At 40.7% G+C, this 20,005-nt stretch overlaps 1 protein-coding gene across 4 annotated transcripts in view; it reads left to right on the top strand.

Annotated features, from left to right (window-relative positions):
• Positions 1-20,005, top strand: part of Runx1t1 (RUNX1 partner transcriptional co-repressor 1) — a 111,004-nt gene that overhangs the window by 49,773 nt on the left and 41,226 nt on the right. For all 4 annotated transcript variants that reach the window (XM_087190593.1, XM_087190596.1, XM_087190595.1 and 1 more), the window contains exons 5-8: positions 1,322-1,503; positions 13,101-13,351; positions 18,245-18,330; positions 19,193-19,391. In XM_087190593.1, coding sequence (XP_087046719.1) covers positions 1,322-1,503; positions 13,101-13,351; positions 18,245-18,330; positions 19,193-19,391 — 718 coding nt within the window. The remainder of the gene's footprint in view (positions 1-1,321; positions 1,504-13,100; positions 13,352-18,244; positions 18,331-19,192; positions 19,392-20,005) is intronic.

Below are 20,005 nucleotides of genomic sequence, written 5' to 3'. Positions count from 1 at the left end.
CTTTGTGCAGAAACATACTTTGGTATTATTTTGATAGTTTCTTGATTAATGTTCTCAGAAAATGACTTTGTGTGTGTATATGCTGGGGATCATACCCAGGGCCTCGAGCATGCTAACTGTACCTCTGCCACTGAAAATGAGTTTGACTTGCAGATAGCCCTGCTGCCTGTCCCTGCTACTATAGAGGGCTTTTTAAAAGGCTCTTGGGCCCAAAGATGGAGCTAACTGGAACCTCTTGTACTCAGAATCTCTTTCTACCTGCTAGGTTAATCAGTGTACAGGGCACCTGGTTCCCAAAAGAAAATCCTTAAGTTGTGAAGGGATTTATGTTATTGATATTTCCTTGAAATTTGAGAGTTAAAGTGTTATTGAGGATGAGAGCTGTTTACTCTCCCCTGCCATCCTCCCTCCCCTAAGTGACAATAAAAATAAATCCAACAGCCTGGATTTCTAATGTCAGCATTGGGTCAGAATAAAATGTTGTCTTCAGTTTTTATTTTAATGCCTTGCTATGTGTGAAATTGCCTCCTCCTCTTTTATTACATTTGAGATTGCCAGAATTGCCAGTCAGCCTATCAGCATGCCTGTTCAGAGAGTCTTTATTCAGGGTGTGGGCTAGATGAGGACTGAGAGTAACATGTACAGAGGATTTCTTCTAACGTTAAGAAAAATTTACATTCTTATACAGACAGCAGTTTGCTGTTGTAGACTGCTAGTATGTGCTGCTTTGAACATGAATTCCAACCCAAATACCTGACCATACCTAGGCTAATTCTTAAATGTATGAATCTTATAATTATGAAAAGTAATCTATTTTCCAATATATTTTCAATTTCAGCCAAAGATATTTCATGACATTAGCCTGTTTGACCTAGTGCAAGTTGCTAAACAGAAAGCCTCGTGTGTCAGGGAGACTTTTCTGAGATTGCTTGGACTGTCTTATCCATTTCACATACCTTCCTTCTTCCTTGGGAAAAATAAAAATTGCACATAGATGGAGCTAAAAATCTCACATCCTATAGAATTTATATTCCAGTATAAAGAGTCCTTAATCCTAAGTGTCACTGCCAGTGTTGTAGATGAGGAGGTGAGGAGAGGTGAGTGGCACAGACATCGAGACCTCACGTTTGAGGCAGTGAAGGCACAGCGTAGCCCAGAGCTGCCAGTTGTGCCTGAATTAGACCTGAGGCATGCAGGTGATGATGATGCGGTTATGCAGCTGCATTGCTGCGCTGCTCCGGAGTTGAACAGTAGACTAACTAGGTGGACAGGTCAGAGGAAGCCTTCCAGTCCACCTCTCACTCCTGTCACACTCTTGCAGGCCAACTTGCCCCTGCTGCAGCGTGAGCTCCTCCACTGCGCAAGGCTGGCCAAACAGAACCCTGCCCAGTACCTCGCCCAGCATGAACAGCTGCTTCTGGATGCCAGCACCACCTCCCCTGTTGACTCCTCAGAGCTGCTTCTCGATGTGAACGAAAACGGGAAGAGGCGAACTCCAGACAGGTGAGAGGGGCAAGGGCCCGGGATTAACCATGGCCTTTTCCTCCCCAGTGTGGTATAAGGACATGTTTTGTGTCTCATTTAAATAGGTGGCCTCCATCTCTTGCAGAATAGCTAATCATCCAGTGTGGCCATCTTGGCCATGTTGCCCTGAATCTCTGGCCTTTGTCAATGCAGTATTGCAGTGTTAAAGCTAAAGGGTGGAGACGAATGATTTTCAAATCTGCCAACTACCACTAATGGTTCTTAAACACGTCAGCATTAAAGTTCACATTTATTACACAGTTCAACCCAACCACATATTTTACCTTCCAGTATTATAAAATTTGCTGTTTCAAGTTTCTTTAAAACAGAATGACTTTGAAAGTTGACCCTTATGTGTTACCCAAGAACATAGTACAGTACCTGTTTGAATTGGGTTCAGTAAGCACTAAGAAAACCTTAGGGAAGCTAGATGAACTGGGTGAAGATAACAGTTACATAATAGAGTTAACAGATGACATTTTTGCTGAAATATTTTATTTGCTAGCCAATATTTATCCATCAGGCCCTCCACTCTCATAATTGAGAGTTTTATGATATACAAAAGAAAGACCCTTCTCCATTAACTCTACAAATTAGCTGTTGACTAAGGCATGTATGCATGTGAAACTTCCCATGTTACCACATTAAAATAATTTTCAAGACTCCTCCATCCTCATGTAACTATTTTCTCATGTAAGAATGTGAAGCCTTATCAGCATTTTGCATCATATGTGTGAAATAAGGAGACTCTGAAAATGAAGTTATATTCTAGGATTTGTCATATGCTCTCTTTCCTTTCTTATGTATCTGTGCTTTTTTTTCTGTATTTCACCAGGCATGGGTGCAACTGCCTTTGAGAGGTTAATGCTGGCACAGTTACATTCCAGATTCACAGGCGCTTAAGATCCTTGCAACTGCTCAGAGACTTCTGTGACCGACTTAGCTACCCTTAAATGTATTAGCTACTGTGCAAATCAGAATATTACTGAAAGCCAGCAGTTTACATAGAGTTATTGCATAATCCTCTGCTAAGCAATTTTTATGCTGCAACCTCTGGAATTTTCTCTCCATGTAGGACTTCTTAATATTTAAAATTGCTAAAGCAAAAGTTAAATATTGATTTACTTCTAACATATTGTAGAGCCACCTCCTTACATGATCCACTGATACACTCCTTTCTTATTGCAAGTTACATTTTCTTGGTCATGTTTAAGATTGAATAGAGGGCGGAGGATTTAGCTCAGTGGTTTCGCCACCTGCTGTGCAAGCACAAGGACCGGAGTTGGATCCCTGGTACCAAAAAAAAAAAAAAAGATTGAATAGAGTACTCAGTAGTTTGCTATCAAAGGGCACGGCTTGCTCCTCTTCCCTGCAGGGAGCTGAGAACCGAGAACTGGCTCAAGCATAGATGATTCACATGTATGTTCCTGTCCATCCCCTTAGGCTGCGGGAAACACCAGCCTGCAGTATTGAGATATTTCAGCATCATGTATCTCGGATAATAGGAGACAAGAATTAAGGAGAGGCTGGATGGTAAATTGGGAAGAAAAAAATTTATTTTGGGGGAGGATGTAACAGGAAAAGATTTAGATAGCTATGATAAATGTAAACATAGTCCTTCAGGCAAAATTGAAAAGATATATGACCTAATATGGAAAATGAAAATTTGTTTCATTTATTGCTCTAAGCAGTTATCCCTCTGGCTCTCTCATTTCTTTCTCTCTCTCTCATATATATATATAAAATTTATGCGGTGTTAAAGCTACAGGGTCAGGATGAATTGTTTTCATATGTATATATGTGTTTTTTGTTTTGGTAATGTAGATTTAACACAAGTCCTTCCCAGTAAACTGCTTCTCCAGCCTTTTTGGTTTGGGTCACTAAGTTGCTCAGACTAGGCTCAAACTGCCTCAGCTTCTCAGTCCTACTGTTTTTATGTACCTTAACTTTAGACCTTCCTGGGACAGTCCTAAGGTTAGCTCTGAGTAGTATGTCAACACTGACATGAAAAATTCATATTAGATTCCACGGATGCTCCACATTCTTACTCTGATCTGTAGCTGTGTGCGTACATAGGTAGAAAGCTTTAAAATTTGTCTTCATCTTATGGTATCTTTGGTTGTTCATGGACAGGTGCTGAAATCAGAATTCATACAATTAATCTTGGATGGAGCATCCTTTTTCAGGTGAAACTCTGACGTATTTGTTATAATGGAAAGATGGCAAATAGGTTCTCTTAGAGTTAGGAGGAAGGGTAATGAGAATGTGTTGTGTAAATACATTTGTATCTTGTGGGAATTTGATCAGATCCAAAGCAATATGGGCCTCTACAGCATTTTTTCATGCATCTTGTTTACATATGCATCTTCTTCTTCCCTAATTATTTATCTGCATATCCAACTCTACTATATGAAATTTTATAGAGTATGGAGCTGTCTGACAGCAGAGCTTTTTTTGTTTTACTGAATGTTTTGTTGGTACATATGGTCTGACATGGATGAGCAGCCACGGTGAGATTTTGGAGTCTATTAAACTGGCTCATTAAAAAGATCAATCTGTTTCTGTAATAACACTGGGAGCCATCAGTCACTAAAAGAGGGAAAAACTGACACCTGAGGAGAAAACACATTTTGGTAATTTGTTCATGACATGTCACGAACAGAAGAGTGCTCTATATTTTGTTTACAACTTTGGGGGTTTAAATTCTGTGACAATTGCTGAGTTAATGTACTAAGCAGTCATCACATGTGTCAGGGATGGGCTTTGGCAGATTTAACTTTCTTCTCATCCTTACATATTATTGTTAATTTTTTTTCTTTTTAAAAATATTGTTGTTTACAGATGAATTCATACTCCAGGGAAATTGCTGAATTTTTTCCCCCATTATTTTTCCCTATATGGAACAGTGAAATATTTTCTAGTTTCTTTTAAAAACAGCTCAGGGTATCCCTAATTTGTAGATCTGTGGTAGAATACTGCAGAACCCAAGTTTGAAAAAGACAGTTTTTTCTTTAAAAATCATACTATTTTACCCAAAATATTAGGGAAAGAAAAATTCTGATTTGTATTCTTTGTAATTACTGTATAAGTTTGTTATTTGTCATAGATCTTTATTCTTTTGTCGTTCTGTGATGGAACATGCTGAAAAAGGGGGCTGGAGCTTTTCTTGGAGCTGTCAAATGAGAGGAAGCATCACATACAGGGACTGGGGGTTATCAGCACTGTAAACCTGCTCACTGTGATCCCTCGTAAAGACACGAACCCTTCCTGTGCAGCGAAGAGGCCAAGCATAGCCAGACAGTGCTCCACTTCATGGAAGCCGCAGAATGAAGGAAAACTACTACAGTTTTAGAAAAAAATGCCTGTCACCCCTGTCTTTCCTTTCTTACAGCCTCAGCATTGAAGCTTTTTGTTCAGATTTGCCTTTAAATTGTGTTCTCATCTGTTATGCTCCTTTTCTGACTCAGAGAGTCTTTCTTGCTAAGAAACCAAATGCAGTGACCTTTGTTTTTGTTTGGGTGCCATTGTTTTTGTTGTTTTTCTCTTTTCCCTTATTATCTCAAGTGAATGATGCTATAATCCCATTCTCATGTATCAGCATTTTAGTATGAGTGTGCTGCACATTAGCTCCATCTTAACCCTTCTGGAACTCTGATAAAGGGCATTTAGTTGGATTAATAATGTTTTATCTCCTCCCCTATAATTAGATATTTCCTGAAAAGATTTGCTTGAACTTTAGAATTACACAATTTGTTACCTGGGAGGGATCTTACAGCTATACCAGCCCAACCCCTCCACTTTATACTTGAAAAAAGCAAAGCTCAAAGAATGTGCTTGAACTCACAAAGCATCTTGGTTGAGAAACTAGCAAATCTACATACTGTAAATCTTCCAGATGCAAAAGATAAACGTTCTTATGTGCAGGATTGAAATTAGGAAAGCACAACTAAGAATTGAGTTTTTTCCTGACTTTCATTTATTCCTTTTCTATAATTACTCAAGTGGGTAAATGCCATGGCATAATATTCTGAGGTTTTATAAGTCATTTTAACGAAAGAAGAGACACAGGGAGCGAGGTTTCTTGGCTTAATGAGTGTTAGAAAATGCTGAAGTTTCGAGGGTCGAAAGGCAGTCATTTTGAAACAGTCTGGGTCGCATTTGTGAGATTGTCACCTTATTGCCCATCAGCTGGACTGAGGAGGTCCTCTTCTCCTTGTCTGTAAGAGGAACAAAGTTTCAGTACTTTCATCTTTCTAAAGAGGAACAGTAGGTACTCTTCACAAGAAATCATACAATTAATTGCACGAATAAGAATTCAGTTTGCACTTAGTACTCTATGAAAAAAATTGAAATTTTATATTAATCCTTTCTTGTTTTATGTTGTATCTTTTATGCGTTCCTTGGTTTTTAAAATGTGTTATCCCTATAATGATTATTTTTTATCTTAGTCACACCAGTTGTGAAGCCTGCTAGTGAGATGGCACTAGCTTGTGTTTCTATGATGAGAAAGCATGATTGTAGAGGACATTTTGATCTCTCGACATCTAGCCTTAGTCTTAACTTGTGGACTTACTTGCTTCTCTTCTTGGCCAAGACCTACAGAATACTCTTCATGCCTTGGTCTGTATTCCCACATGTTGTTTTTGCTCCCCTTCCCACTTCTTATCTGTATTGACTTCTTCATACTTCACAGCCTGACTCAGTATCTGCTGTTTGAATGAAGGCTTCCCAGTCCTCATTTTTCTAATAACAGTTGCCATCTCCTGAGCACTTAAGATGTGCCAGACCCTGTGGGAAGTAATTTGCACACTAACAGAGTGCTTATTTCAGTAGCTAACAGTGCTACTGTGTAAATTGAAGAAGGCTGGATGTTACTGGATATCAAGAGTCCTGTGGCTGTAGAGATGCTCAGGAGATTCTAACTCAGGTTCTCTGGCTCAAATTGCTTTGTTCCTAAAACCATGATTCTATACCACCAGCCTTGTGATGCTCCAACTTGAAGATGAAGGGCTTTAACTGTCTTGTTGAGTGCCAAATATGCATTAGGCTCTGTAGAGAGATTCTTTCCCTTAACCCTCTCAGCAGCTCTGAGGAAATCAGTCCTGCATTTCTCAGACACAAACACTGAGGCTCTTGGAGGCTAAGCCCTCTTTAGTTCATATGGCCAGCCAATTGCAGACCCAGGAGTTAAAGCTAACTCCATGTGATTGAGAATATATTCTGGAGTAAGCTTCCTTTTTCTGATCTCCCACACCACATTATTTGTAATGTGTATTGTTGTTGTTTTGTTTTTGGGTTTTTGAGATCGAGTCTTGCTATGTAGTTCAGGCTGGTCTTGAACCCACTATATAGCCCAATTTGGCCTTGAACTCACAGAGAGCATCCTGCCTCAGCCTCTGGAGTGCTGTAATTATAGGAGTGTGCCACAATGCCTGATTCCACATTTGTAATGTTTTTATGGAATTTTCTGTGTATAGCTCCTGCCTGAAAGTATAGAAGTCTTGTAGTTCCAATGAAATCATCTTTGTGGTAAAGAAATGACTATCTTGTAATCTTATGGAGGGTTAAGGAAATCATGTCTCACACATCTTTATATTCCCATTGATGTTCAGGCACTATCATTAACTTCGTTTTACATACTGGGTACCTAAAACAAAGCAAAATACATGAAACACCCCTCTCACTACTGGAAACAAATAATTCAAGTTAAATTTAATGCAGGCATTTTCAGTAATATATCAAATAACACCCCCCCCCAACAGGTTTATTTATTTATTTGGCTTTAAAAGATGTGTCTCTGAAATACAATAGTGAAAATAGCTGCTGGTGGCCCAAACCAATGCTGAGATTGGTTCACGGCCCAGAAAAAAAGCTGGAATCCTGCAATGGGAATATGCAGATGACAAATTAGAATAAGAAAGAGCATTTCCAGGCAGCAGGAGGCGTAGAAATGGAATACTTCAGCAGCGGTGGCAGAGATTAGAAAGGCAAGGGGCCAGCCAGCCACAGGCTGCCTGGCTGCTGAGCAGATGGCCAGCACCAGGAGGCAGGTGACAGAGAATTCCACCTTCCCGCTCTGGGAGGGGAGGCTCCAGCGGCCCTAGGAAGCTGCGCGTTGTAACCCTGGAAGGTCCAGGCTTCCTGCTTGTGTTTCTGGAGTGGCAAACACCCACCTGCCTCTTATTTACTTCTGCAGACATTGGCATGCTGTGCAGGAAACTCTGTCTCCTGGGTGGTTATTCAGCAATGGAGAGATTAAAGATGCTTCTCTCCATCTGGCGCAAAAGCAGGGATCCTGTGTTCTCCCTCTCTCTGTTCTTCCCCATCTAAATGTCCCCCTTCCTCCACCGTGATAGGAAAACACAGCAGCTCCTTCAGGTTGTCATGAAGAATTAGGTTTGATTTTCTTTTTAAGGAGGCAGGGGAATTTGTAATCTACTTTGTTTTGGATACATTATTCCACACCAAGAAAAACAAATTATGTGAAATTCTTACTTAAACTTACGCATTTCCTCACAATTTCTTTAGACACCTTTTACTGAATTATGTTCTGAAAATAGGATGACAAGAATGATTTTCTCCCTTCAATTCAATGTCTAGTCCTTCCACGGAAACCCTAAATAATCTCATGTGTTAGAAAAGGGAGAGGAAGGTAGGATTGATAGTGAGTTGTTAATGTTTTGATCTTCTCGTAACAGAACTTTTACTTCCTAAAATTTAGATAGAAATTTCTAAAATTCAAGAATAAAATAAGAAATACAGTAAATCTCAGTGCCCAACAGGTGTCAGACCTCAAAGGAGCTTGAGCCCAGTGTCTAACTCCCCATTTTCTGGGAGCCCAGGCCCAGGGGTGGGACTTGGCCATGGAGACAAATGGCAAGCACATTGGGAGGACCCCAGGGTCAGCTGATATGCTGACAAGGCCGGAGGACAGTGTGACAGGACCAAGTAGGGGTGTCCTGTTACAGGAAGGAGATCTACAGCAGGGCTTGGATGCAGAGAACAAAGTTGTAGCACAACGTGCAAGTGTCTACTTGGATGACAAGGTAGAAGGTGGATAGGAATCACAAGGGAAAGACAGGGCCAGGCTGGACATGTTCATTTCAAAATGGCTGTTGTAGCCCAAGAGAGTGAGTAACACATGTAATGTATTTATTTGTAACAGGCCTAAGGTTCTTATTTAGGGTCCCATTCTAAGGTTTATTATGTTATGTCACTTTTGCTCTCTCTAGAGCAATTTTTTTTTTTTTTGGTCATAATATTAGGAATTGAACCCTAGGCCTTCACACTGAAGTACCTCCCAAGCTCCTAATTTTTTTAAAATTTTGAGACAGGATCTCACTAAGAGAGAAAGTTGCCCAGGCTGCTCTTGAACTTGTGATCCTCCTGTCTCAGCCTCTCAGACTGCTGGGATTATTGGTGTGTGGCACCATGCCCAGTTTAGAGCAATTTTATAACAATACTTCCCCTATTTATTTATTTATGTATTTTAAATTGGGGAAAAAATGTAACACCTACTCCTGTCATTTAGATCTTTCATCTTATTCTGCTTATTGACTTCATAAAAGATTTTTCCAGACTTACCCATTTCCTTGAATGTTACACTATTCGAGTGTTACTAAGGGATTATCAGTGTACACTAACCAAGCATGACTTTTACATATTTCATATGGAGCCTTAAAAATGTTTATTTCATTTTTCAAGTTGTCCGTTTCCAAGTCTGTGATTGAGGAAATGGGGTGCGGTGGGGTGGGGTAGGGGCCATACAAGGTATGGGAAAGCGTGACGTTGGCCAGCTCCACACTTGTTTCCAGTTACTGTTTCCTACTAACCCCATCTCCATGCAAGGAAACCAAGGCCAGAAAGTTAGTTACATGAGGTCATGCAAGTGATCTGCTCTTAGGATGTCAGACCTCAACAGAGAAGTGATTTGGGGTGCACGTTGAAGGGGTGAGGTTAGGTTCAGGACAGGTTCTTCCTAGGAGGGAAGTAGAGTCTCCTTAGGTAGGATTATAAGAACAAACCATAAATGGCTTCCACAGGCTGTGAGACACAGTGGAATTCTTGTAGAACTGGGATTATTTCAAGGATGTATTGGTATGGGACAATGGAAAGTATTTAGTTTTACATAATACACTCTGAAAAGGGCAACAAATAGAAATGCAAATATGAAATTTCCCTAAGCAAATTTGCTACACTTCATTTGCCAGGGATACATGGTGATGCACACCTGTACTGCTGGCACTCTGGGAAGCTGACGCAGGAGGATCACAAATTCTAACCCAGCCTGGACACTTAGTGACTTGATGAGACCCTGTCTCAAAAAAAGAATTTATAAAAGGGCTGAGGGGGGCCTGAAGTGTGAAGGCCCTGAGTTCAAGTCTCAGTACTTAAAAAAAGAGAGTGTAGATAGTTATAGGCATTTCTAAAAAATGGATAGGACAAATAATTAAGTTGCTTTCACTACTGTTACAGAATGGGCTTAGCTTTAGAATTATTCACTAGTGATTTGAGGCAGCAACAGGGAGACCCTTTTATGGCTTTATTTCTGAGGGCTGTATAAGTTTCGATGCTTTGCTGCTGGGGGGAGACCATGAGGTGATGGGCTCTATCACATCGCTGGTTCTAAGGGAGAGGACGCAGGGTGGGACAGCAGGAACCCCACAGCAGGGAGGGAGGGAGGGACCTCCTAGCCCTACCTTTTCGGATGTCGCTGCCTGGTTTAGGGGAAAAAACTTCTCTTTTTTAAAAAATATATAATTGGATCACAAAAGTAATAGCATTGATCAGAAGGCTCAATGGGGATGAAAGTCAATAACATATCTAAGTGTTTGAGAATTGTCGGGATTCTTCCTTGGTTGTTCTCTTTGTCACTGGAACAGAGAGAAAACCATAGATTGGGCTGGTTTGACACATGTATAGAAATGCTGCCGGGCCAGCCCCAAGATATTTAGAGGATTTTAATTTTTCACACACAAAAAAACAAGCTATAAGAAATAAATTGTTGGAAAGCCAGGAACGGAGAACTTGGCTGAAGTGTTTGGCTTACACACCTGTGGTTTGGCCCGAGGACTATGAGCCCCGTGTGCTTCTGTCTGCACAGTCACCATGCATGGCTGTATAGAATAGAGTGTCGTAACATAGAACAATTGAATTGTCAGGTTTTGAACTAGAAGGAAGAATCTCAGAAACCTAGCCCAGTGGTTTTCAAACTTGATTTTAGAAGCAATTATTTTTCCTTTAAAAATGAAATCATAGAATCTGAAATTTTTAAAACAGATAAGATAATGTAATGGCCCTTTAAGTCGTTAGTGGTTGGGGGGAAAGTTCATTACCTGCAGAAACCCGTAAGCCCCTCAGGTGGCACAGTTTGAAAACCATTGATCTAGTCCAACCCTTTCATTTTGCAGATGAGCAAACTGAGGTCGAGAGAGTTTAAGTGACTTACTCAAGGTCACACAGCTAGTCATGGAAGAGCCAGGACTAGATCTCAGGTGTCTTGATTTCCAGTCCAGTGCTCTTTCCATTACACCCCACTTCCAGTAAGGTAGGTGTTGTGCTAGCATTACGTTCATAGCTACTAACTGTCATCAGTATTTTCCAACTGATTTGTGCTGGTAATATGCATTGAATGTTGAAGTGTATTATTCAGAAATGTATAGGATATGAAAATACAGATTACAGTCACATAGATATACTCTTAGGAGATAAATCAATAGATAGAATGTTTCCTTTCACTGTTAAAAAATTATTTTAAAGCAATGCAGTTAAGCAGTGTCTGGGTTATACTGGGTATTTTAGTCGGATACCAATGATCAATATGCATGGAGTCAGTATATTTTAGTGCAGACACAGACTTGACGGGAGCAGCCTGGAGATTTCTGGCCGCCGCGCCCCTGGGGACCATGCGGTGCTGTCTTACAGTACTGGCCAGTCTCCTGTCTCAGAGCAGCGCATCCTGTAGCTTGTCGCTGGCCCATTTTCATTTCACACAAAACTCACTAGACTTCCTCTGCTCTTTGTGTGCTTATGCCTTCCATCTCAAACTCCTTTATCCTTCTGAGTGTAGGGCAGGGGTGGTGAACCCATGGCACATGTGCCACAGCAGCCTGTTTGTCATCACTGAAAGCTCTAAAAGGTTCCCTATCACTGATGTAGTTGTGCAAATTGTCACTGGGACTCCACTCTCAAGGGACATAAAGGATGCTCCTTGTAGAACCCATTGCCCACACAGTCTCCATGGCTGGTTCACTTTGCATTTGGATGTTCCTCTGAGACTATCAAGGACTGTCCATAGATGCTGGGAAAGTAGGAAAAGTGTCTTCAAGCCTTCATAACTATAATTTTATCAACTTAAAAAGCCATAGGGAGATCTGGCAGAATTCTCACAAGGCTTCTGTGGGAAAGTAGATGTTACTCCTACCCCAGGGAGGGACAGACTGTGCTGGTTTCATCAGGAGGCTCAGCTACTGTGCTACACAATTTGGGATCTGTGATTCCAGTAGAAGTTAGATATGATTGGTTTTTGACTCTTTTGGGGAGGGGGGGTGGAACCCAGGGCTTTCATACTAAGCTACCTCCCTTTTTGAAGTTTTTTGCCTGGCTTGTTTTTGTCATGTATTATGTTAGTTTCTAAGCAATAGAGATACATTCAGCAAGCAAATATTTCTTTAGCCCTACTTTCATTTGAGAATTGAGGCGCAGTGATTTGTTGTCAAGTCTTATGTATGGAAAGCCAAGTTCAGAGCTCTGTGGATCATCTGACAAAGCATACCCAGGGTGTGCCAGTCCTCCTCTATGACCCCAGACAGGACCTCCATTCTCTGGGCAGGTGTTTTTTCAGCTTTAAAATAAGTGGTGACCTAGATTTTCCTTTTAGTCCCAGATAGCCCTGTCCAACTGATGCTTATGTTGGTGACCCGAGACAGTTATGTCGGGGTGTTATTTTGCTTACCATGTCAGCTCAGTTGGATCATTGCTTTCCGGTAGACATCTAGTAGGCGGCTTTTGAGCACCTGAAATGTGAATACAGCTACTGAAGACTTGAACTTGAAGCTTTATTTAATTTTAATTACCAACATCTTAATTTAAATGGCCTCATGTCCTTACTGACTTGGACAGCACTGCTCTCAGGTATTCTTTGCTGCAGAAGTCAGATACCAGGTGGAGTGCATGGCCCTCATTCATTTAGATGCTGAAGATATTCAACTGATGAATCTTCACCAAATACAGCCAGTCTTAGGGGAACTTGTTAGAAGTCAAAAACTCTGTGTTTTGCATGAAAATGTTATCTAAGGAGATTGGGTTTCTTATTTGTGCCTTAACCACATGAGCTTCAGCTGCAAAAATGCTTGCTAATTTGGCACTGGCTGTTCCCTCCTCTGTAGTCTGGTGATCATCTAAGTCTTGGTGTGGGTCTCACTGAATTCCCATAGGTTTTCCGGGAAGCTGAGTTTTGAAAGTTTCTGGCCACAGAAGGAATATTCTGTTGATATTGCAAGCTCAAATATGAATGTCTGAACTATGCTGGTTTCTGAGTACTTTATGAAACAAAACTCTCTCTCTTCCCCCCTCAGAACCAAAGAAAATGGCTTTGACAGAGAGCCTTTGCACTCAGAGCATCCAAGCAAGCGACCATGCACTATTAGCCCTGGCCAGCGGTACAGTCCAAATAACGGCTTGTCCTACCAGCCCAATGGCCTGCCTCACCCCGCCCCGCCTCCACCTCAGCATTACCGTTTGGATGATATGGCCATTGCCCACCACTACAGGGACTCCTATCGACACCCCAGCCACAGGGACCTCAGGGACAGAAACAGACCTATGGGTAAGACTGGGGATCTGTTCACTTCCTTTGGATTGGATGCTTGAAGACTTGTGTCATTACTTCTTACCTGAATTTGAGGTTTGAGATCTTATAGGAGTAAATTCTCTGTCTTTATATTGTTTCCTTTATGAGAAAACTGGATTAGTATTAATATTCTCTCTCATATATTCTTTATGACAACACGTTTTTTGGAGCAGGGCATCAAACTTAATATAAAACCGGGGCTGGAGATTTAGCTCAGTGGTGCTGCACCTGCCTGGCAAGCACAAGATCCTGAGTTCAATCCCTGGTTCCACAAACAAATGATTATTATTCGTAGTAATGAATATACATTGAATTTTTAATTCAAAATCTTTTTTAACATGAGTGATTTTATGTGCAGGCTACTCGCTACAATTTTTCTTTTTATTGAGACAGTCTTGCTGTGTAGTCCAGGCTGGCCTTGAATTCGTGATTCACCTGTCTCAGCCTCCTCAATGCTGGAGTTAGTCATATGCCACCACAGTGGGTATACCACAGATATTTTAAAAACATAGTTTCTTTCACTGAATATTTTATTCAGAAGATCTCAAAATTCATTTCGACATTTCCAGTCTCTTTGATATTCCATGTTTCTAAAATATCACATGGCATGCTATCTGTGGTTTACCTGGACAGATAATTCTTGTTTTTTGGTACCAGGGATTAAACTCAGGACCTTGCACTTGTGAGGCAGGTGGCAGCACCGCTGAGCTAAATCCCGGGCCCTTGGACAGATATTCTTGAGGAATGCTTGATACTTTAATCGATGACACAAGTGATTAAAGTATTGTCAATTTTGTATCAGATTAGAATATAGGAGTGAGTTTGGGCAAATATGTGTTGTTTGCCTGTGTCCATTCCTTTTTTACATAAAACTGTTGGAAGTAAAGCTTTCAGGTGACGTTGCTTTCTAAAGAACAAGTGTCTGCCATGAGAAACAGAAGATGAACAAGGTAAGTTTTGATACGTGCCCAGTGTTCACAGTGACGCTGTTAAGTGGTTGGGAAGGACAGTGTTCTGAGAACACCTTCAATACCTAAGTGTTGATGAGGCTGAGTGTGGCAACCAGTCCTGTTTTCTTATCTCCTGTGTCCCTCCCACCCACCCACCCCAGGATTTCCTTCACCTCGTAACTAGTCACTGGCAAACGTCCCTGACATGGGCCATTTGGGGGGCAGGGTACTGGAAAGAACAAGGAACGAAGTTGGAGTGAGAAACCAGAATGCAGAGCTGATAATGCAGAACTCTGGAAGCTGCGGTCAGCCAACCGCCCACTGCTTGGAGAATTGCGACAGTTTCTTGTTTTCAGAGGCAGAGACAGCCTGATATGCAGAAGTTTATGTTAGATTTCTGACTAGGTTACTAGCAAACAGGGACCGCCAAGTGTAGAGCCTTTTTCACCTTTTGATACAGAACCCTGCAAATGTTTAGAAAGCAGCAAGGGTGGGGGAAGAGATGATTGAGGCTTTGCTTGTGAGATAGTAAATTAGCAGTAGTTCTGGTTCCCCACAACAGTAATTTCTACATTTATATAGTATGTTCGACAAATGGCTGAGCATATAATTTGTGCATTCTTAATAGCCAGTCTGTCTAATGTTCTCAGGTACTGTTTTTGAAGAGCTTTCAGAATTAGCTTTTTCTCAATCTGGACTGATATTTTGACCTCAATCAAATGTGATAATAACCCCCTTCTTTGCAAAAATCTGACCATTAATTTTGACTTCCAGCCCCTAAACCGGGATTGCTCATTTTTAAATAGCAATGGAGCCATTGGGTCACTGTGTTGAAGGGAACCCGTGTTGTAGGTGGTAGGAAATGGCCTCTTTCTTAAGCAGCAAATGTTATGTGGTGAAATATTAGTTACAGTGCACTATAAAATAATCAGCAAGGAAGTAATTATGCTTATGTGCAATGATTACATTTTCATCTAGTAATGTAAAATATCCCTTTATGAATTATATCTGTATCCACTGGTTTTATGTGATTTTCTTCAGACCATGTTCCTTACCTTTTAATTATATTAGCTTATAAAACTAATAGTGCTAATCTCTCCAAATATGTGCAACTACTTAACCATCCCTGAAGTCTGCCAGAGTTTCGTGTGTGCTAATGTAAAATAAACTCTTGATATATAAGTAACAAATTATGATGTTACATCCAGCTGCCATTTTGAGAATATAAAAATTGCCATGAAGGTTTACTTAGTCTGGTATGATTCCTGAATGCCTAGTATATGTAAGGACATATAGCCATTAGAATTCTTTAATAAAATAACTTTGTATGCAACATTAGTTTGTGAGTAAATTTAGGGCTTTAACTTAGCCAAAGTCTTCTAAAACATAAGTATTAGTTAAGACTCAACACTAGCACCACATTTCTCACACAGGGAAAATATGCTTTTGAATGATCATGAGCTGTTTTCTCCTAGTACATCTCTCTGGCATTATATATATAATTAAACATTGTGTGCTGCTGAATATTTAAGAATGTGAAGTAGAGATACTGAGAAATATTAAAATTTCATGTATCTTACTCTTTCCTTTTAAAGATTTGATTCTAACAAATGACCTCCAGAGTTCAAAAGCAGCAAATGAATCCTAAATTTCTTCGCCAAGTGGTCAGGCTCAAACATGTTTCTAATGTTACTACTTTTTAGAAAATGAGGTGGAGATTAGCACTATTCTATAAATGCTAGAATCCCATTAGCCATAAACATCCAGTTGCTATTTAGTTATTCCAGGTGTTAGAACATGTGTCCGTACTGACTTAGTTTGCCAAGCTTTTGAAACTTTTGTTTTGAGACAGGGTCTTGCTGTATAGGTCTCAGGTTGGCCTTGAACTCATTATTCATGTAGCCCATGCTGGCCGTAAACTTGTGATCCTCCTGCCTCAGCTTCCTGAATGCTGGAATTACAGGTGTGCATTACCACCCCTGGCTTTTTTGAAGCTTTCAAAACTTCTGGAGTTCTTGGACTTCAAAGGCAAATACTTAGGTGCCACCATTATGAAAGTTCCTATCATATTTATATTCTTATCACTCTCTGGTTGTTTTCTGTGATGACTCATTTTAACAGTAGTGCTTTCTCCCTGAAACACAGGCAGCAAATAAATCAACAAAAATTACATATTTGCAAACATTTCAACTTGAAGTAATCACAACAAACAGCAAAAACTATTACTTTCCCTCAATGTCTTTTCTGTTACGCAAATTACTAAGACATATTTGCAATTTTACTTTTTTACCAATAGGTGGCATTGGCAATTTTAACTTTTAAAGTGTACCTCAGAGTATGTTCTAATTGGACAGGACCTTTGCAAAGTATTTTGTGTTTTTTATTATTTTAGTCTGAGCAAGAGCTATCATAAATTTGTTTACTTCCATCAGTTATACATGGAATTGTATTTGCGGTTGACTGAAGAGTCATGTGACTCATCTTTTTTTCTTCTGTGAACTAAAAGGATTTTTGACCACTTAGTTTGCACAGAAAGTGAAATACAGTATCTTATAACTTTTACTGTTAATTCTTACCTGTGGCTCTCAGAGGAGCTTCAGTGTTTGGAAGCCTGACCATCCCAGGCTTAATTTGCTGTTCACAGTGCAAGGAGTGGCAAACAGAAGAACAGTTTGAGTCACTTACAATGGGAATATTGCCATAGTCTAAGGCAGCGGTGGTGAACCTATGGCACACGTGCCACAGCAGGCACACAGAGCCCTCTGTCAGCATGCAAGCCAAGTCACCCCAGCAGCTCAGCATCAGATAACAGTGTTTGTTTTCTAAACTAAAACCTCAGTATTCAGGTTTAATTGCAGTGTGGGCACTTTGTGACAGACGTGGAGGTTTTGGGTTGCAGTTTGGGCACTCAGTCTCTAAAATGTTCGCCATCTCTGGCCTAAGACCCTTCCTTGACAGAAAAGGCCTTTAACCACAGTAACTGTAGAGGAAGAACACATTTCTGGGCATCTTGGCTGGGAGCCTCCTACCCTGCCCTCTTAGTGGGACCACATGCACTTCGTATTCTGATGAGCCTCTTAGCTAACTGCTCACATGCGTTCCTGTTCACCGGTGCCACGTGTACATGCCACGTTTCCATAGTAGTATAAAGCTTAAGAACATTCATACTCATCCACTTGGATTTTCACTTTCTTGGTTAGCATGTATGTTTGTCAAATTATAACTGACACATTGGCTATTTCATAAAGAATATATGTTCATTTTTAATGTTTTATGTTTTGTTAAATCCTGTGAGTGTATGTAGCTTTCATATTATCTAAGCCCTTCTTCATAGCTTAGTTTTACCAGTGCAGTATGTGTATTAGGATTGTATTCATTTACAACTGTGCTGAAATGTAAGTTTGTTTTTTTTTTACTGTTTTTATTTTGGAAAAGTGTATCCTTGCCCATGTGAAATGACAACTGCTGTTTTTATTTTAAATACGGGACAGCCACATTTTGAAACCGCCTAATGTCTGCATCTAGTTTCTTGTGTTTATTTAGTGCTGAGGTTGAACCCATGGCCTTATGCATTCTAAACATGTACCATCGAGCCACACTCGCAGCCCCAGTTTCTTGTATTTATGAAGAGCGTATTTATATTTTTTCTTAGGGAGTGTTACATGGGTAATTAGCTCAGGACTTGAGATCACTTAACTCTGGCTCCTCAGTGTACAATAAAGGGTTCTGACCAGATGACCCACAAGTTCTTCTAGTTGTAATATTTTATCTTTAGATCATTTTGAGTCTAAATACGACTCATGTCTCCGATCAGAATCACATATATTTTCGTAGCTCTGGGTCGGCCCGCATAGCCCCGCCTATGTGCCTGCTTGTACACCAGATAGGGCTGACTACACTTTCTCCTTCCCATTTGTAGGGTTGCATGGCACGCGTCAAGAAGAAATGATTGATCACAGACTGACGGACCGAGAATGGGCGGAAGAGTGGAAACATCTTGATCATGTAAGACATCGCTTTTCATTTGGGTTTAAAAATGATTCGAGAACAGAAGAAGTGAGGTTATGTGTGAAAGTAAAGCTTGGAGATGCTTAGAAGGTGTTGTCTCCTGCCCTCCTGGGAGGGGGGAATGAGTGTGACCATTTGAAATAGAATGGAGGATTAGATTTCTAAATTGATATATGCCATTTAGGAGAATAGAATTTAGATCCTAAAAGAAGTTAGCCCAATAGGGCCACTGATTTATTGTGAAAGGGTCCTTTAGTTTATAGCCTAATGTGCTTAGTATTTGGTTTTGTTTTGTTTTGTTTGTCTTGTTTTCTAAACTGGTCCTCCTCCTTCCCCCTCCTGAGGGCTGGAATGACCAGTGTGCACCACTGTGCACCACTGTGCCTGGCTAATGGGCTTAGTATTTGCAAAGGGAGGTTTTACCTTCAGCTGAAATCTGTCGGTCACAACTCCCTTTCATGCCTCTTACTTTGTCTTCTTCCCATGGAATTTGCTCACCTCTTGGGTTTGAATTTCAAATCCAGCTATTGCAAATATTGGACTGATGCTTTAAGGAATAAAACCACTTCTTTCACTGTCCTGAAAGGTTGTTTTATTGTCCACTACATTGTTTAACTTGTGGTGAATTACGTGTTCTTTCCTCTCCCCTGTGGGGTTTCTTTTTTTTTTTTTGGTATGGGAAATTGCTGAAATTTTATTTTGTTACTATTTTTTTGTTTTGTTTTCATTGACAGGAACATTTATTGAATCATTGGGGGCCTTTATATTCTTGTTTTTCTTTGAAGCAAAGCATTTGTTGGCACATGCTAGATGCATGCAACCGTAACACTCACCCTCGCCTCTCTGGTTTCCCCTGCAGCTGTTAAACTGCATAATGGACATGGTAGAAAAAACGAGGCGCTCACTCACCGTCCTGAGGCGATGCCAGGAAGCCGACCGGGAGGAGCTGAACTACTGGATCCGACGATACAGTGACGCCGAGGACCTGAAGAAGGGCAGCGGCGGTGGCGGCCACTCCAGGCAGCAGAGCCCGGTCAACACAGACCCCGTTGCATTAGGTATCTTTGCTTCAGACAAGCATGTTTTTATTTTTCATTTTCTTATTTTTTTGTTTTGAGCACCTGGGATTGAACTCAGGACGTTCACACTGAGCTACATCTCTGGTCCTTCAAAAAAAAAATTTTAAGACAGGGACTCCCTAAGTCACTGAGTTCCCCAGGCTGGGCTCAAAGTTGCAATCCTCCCGCCTCGGCCTCCCACAGAGCTAAGGTTACAGGCCTGTGCTACAGTTCCTGGCTAGATGAGTATATTAAATAGATATTTCCTGTGCTATTAATACTGACTTTCTTAGGGCCGGAGATTTTGCTCAGCGGTTCTGCCGCCTGCCTCGAAAGAGCAAGGACCCAAGTTTGATCCCCGGTACCAAAAAAAAAATGCTGACTTTCTTTTTAATCTTGTCTTTAAAAAATAAAGAATACCCAGGAAATTTTAGTAAAATAAGAACTTCACATAGCCTCAGTTAGGAAAGTGGGCAGATTGGCACAAGATTCCAACTCCTTTTCCAGGTGAATGTTGTGAGTGAACCGGAAATCCATGTGTGTCACTCAGGTTTATGCCCCTTCCTACAGCTGTTAGGACCCTGCCTCAGACGTGCCAAACCATAGTCTCAGGA

This window comes from Heterocephalus glaber, unplaced genomic scaffold (assembly GCF_053883595.1).
Source record: "Heterocephalus glaber isolate CG9 unplaced genomic scaffold, H.glaber_assembly_v1.0 deba00001553, whole genome shotgun sequence".
NCBI lineage: Eukaryota > Metazoa > Chordata > Mammalia > Rodentia > Bathyergidae > Heterocephalus > Heterocephalus glaber.
This window is presented reverse-complemented; position numbering and strand designations above follow the sequence as displayed.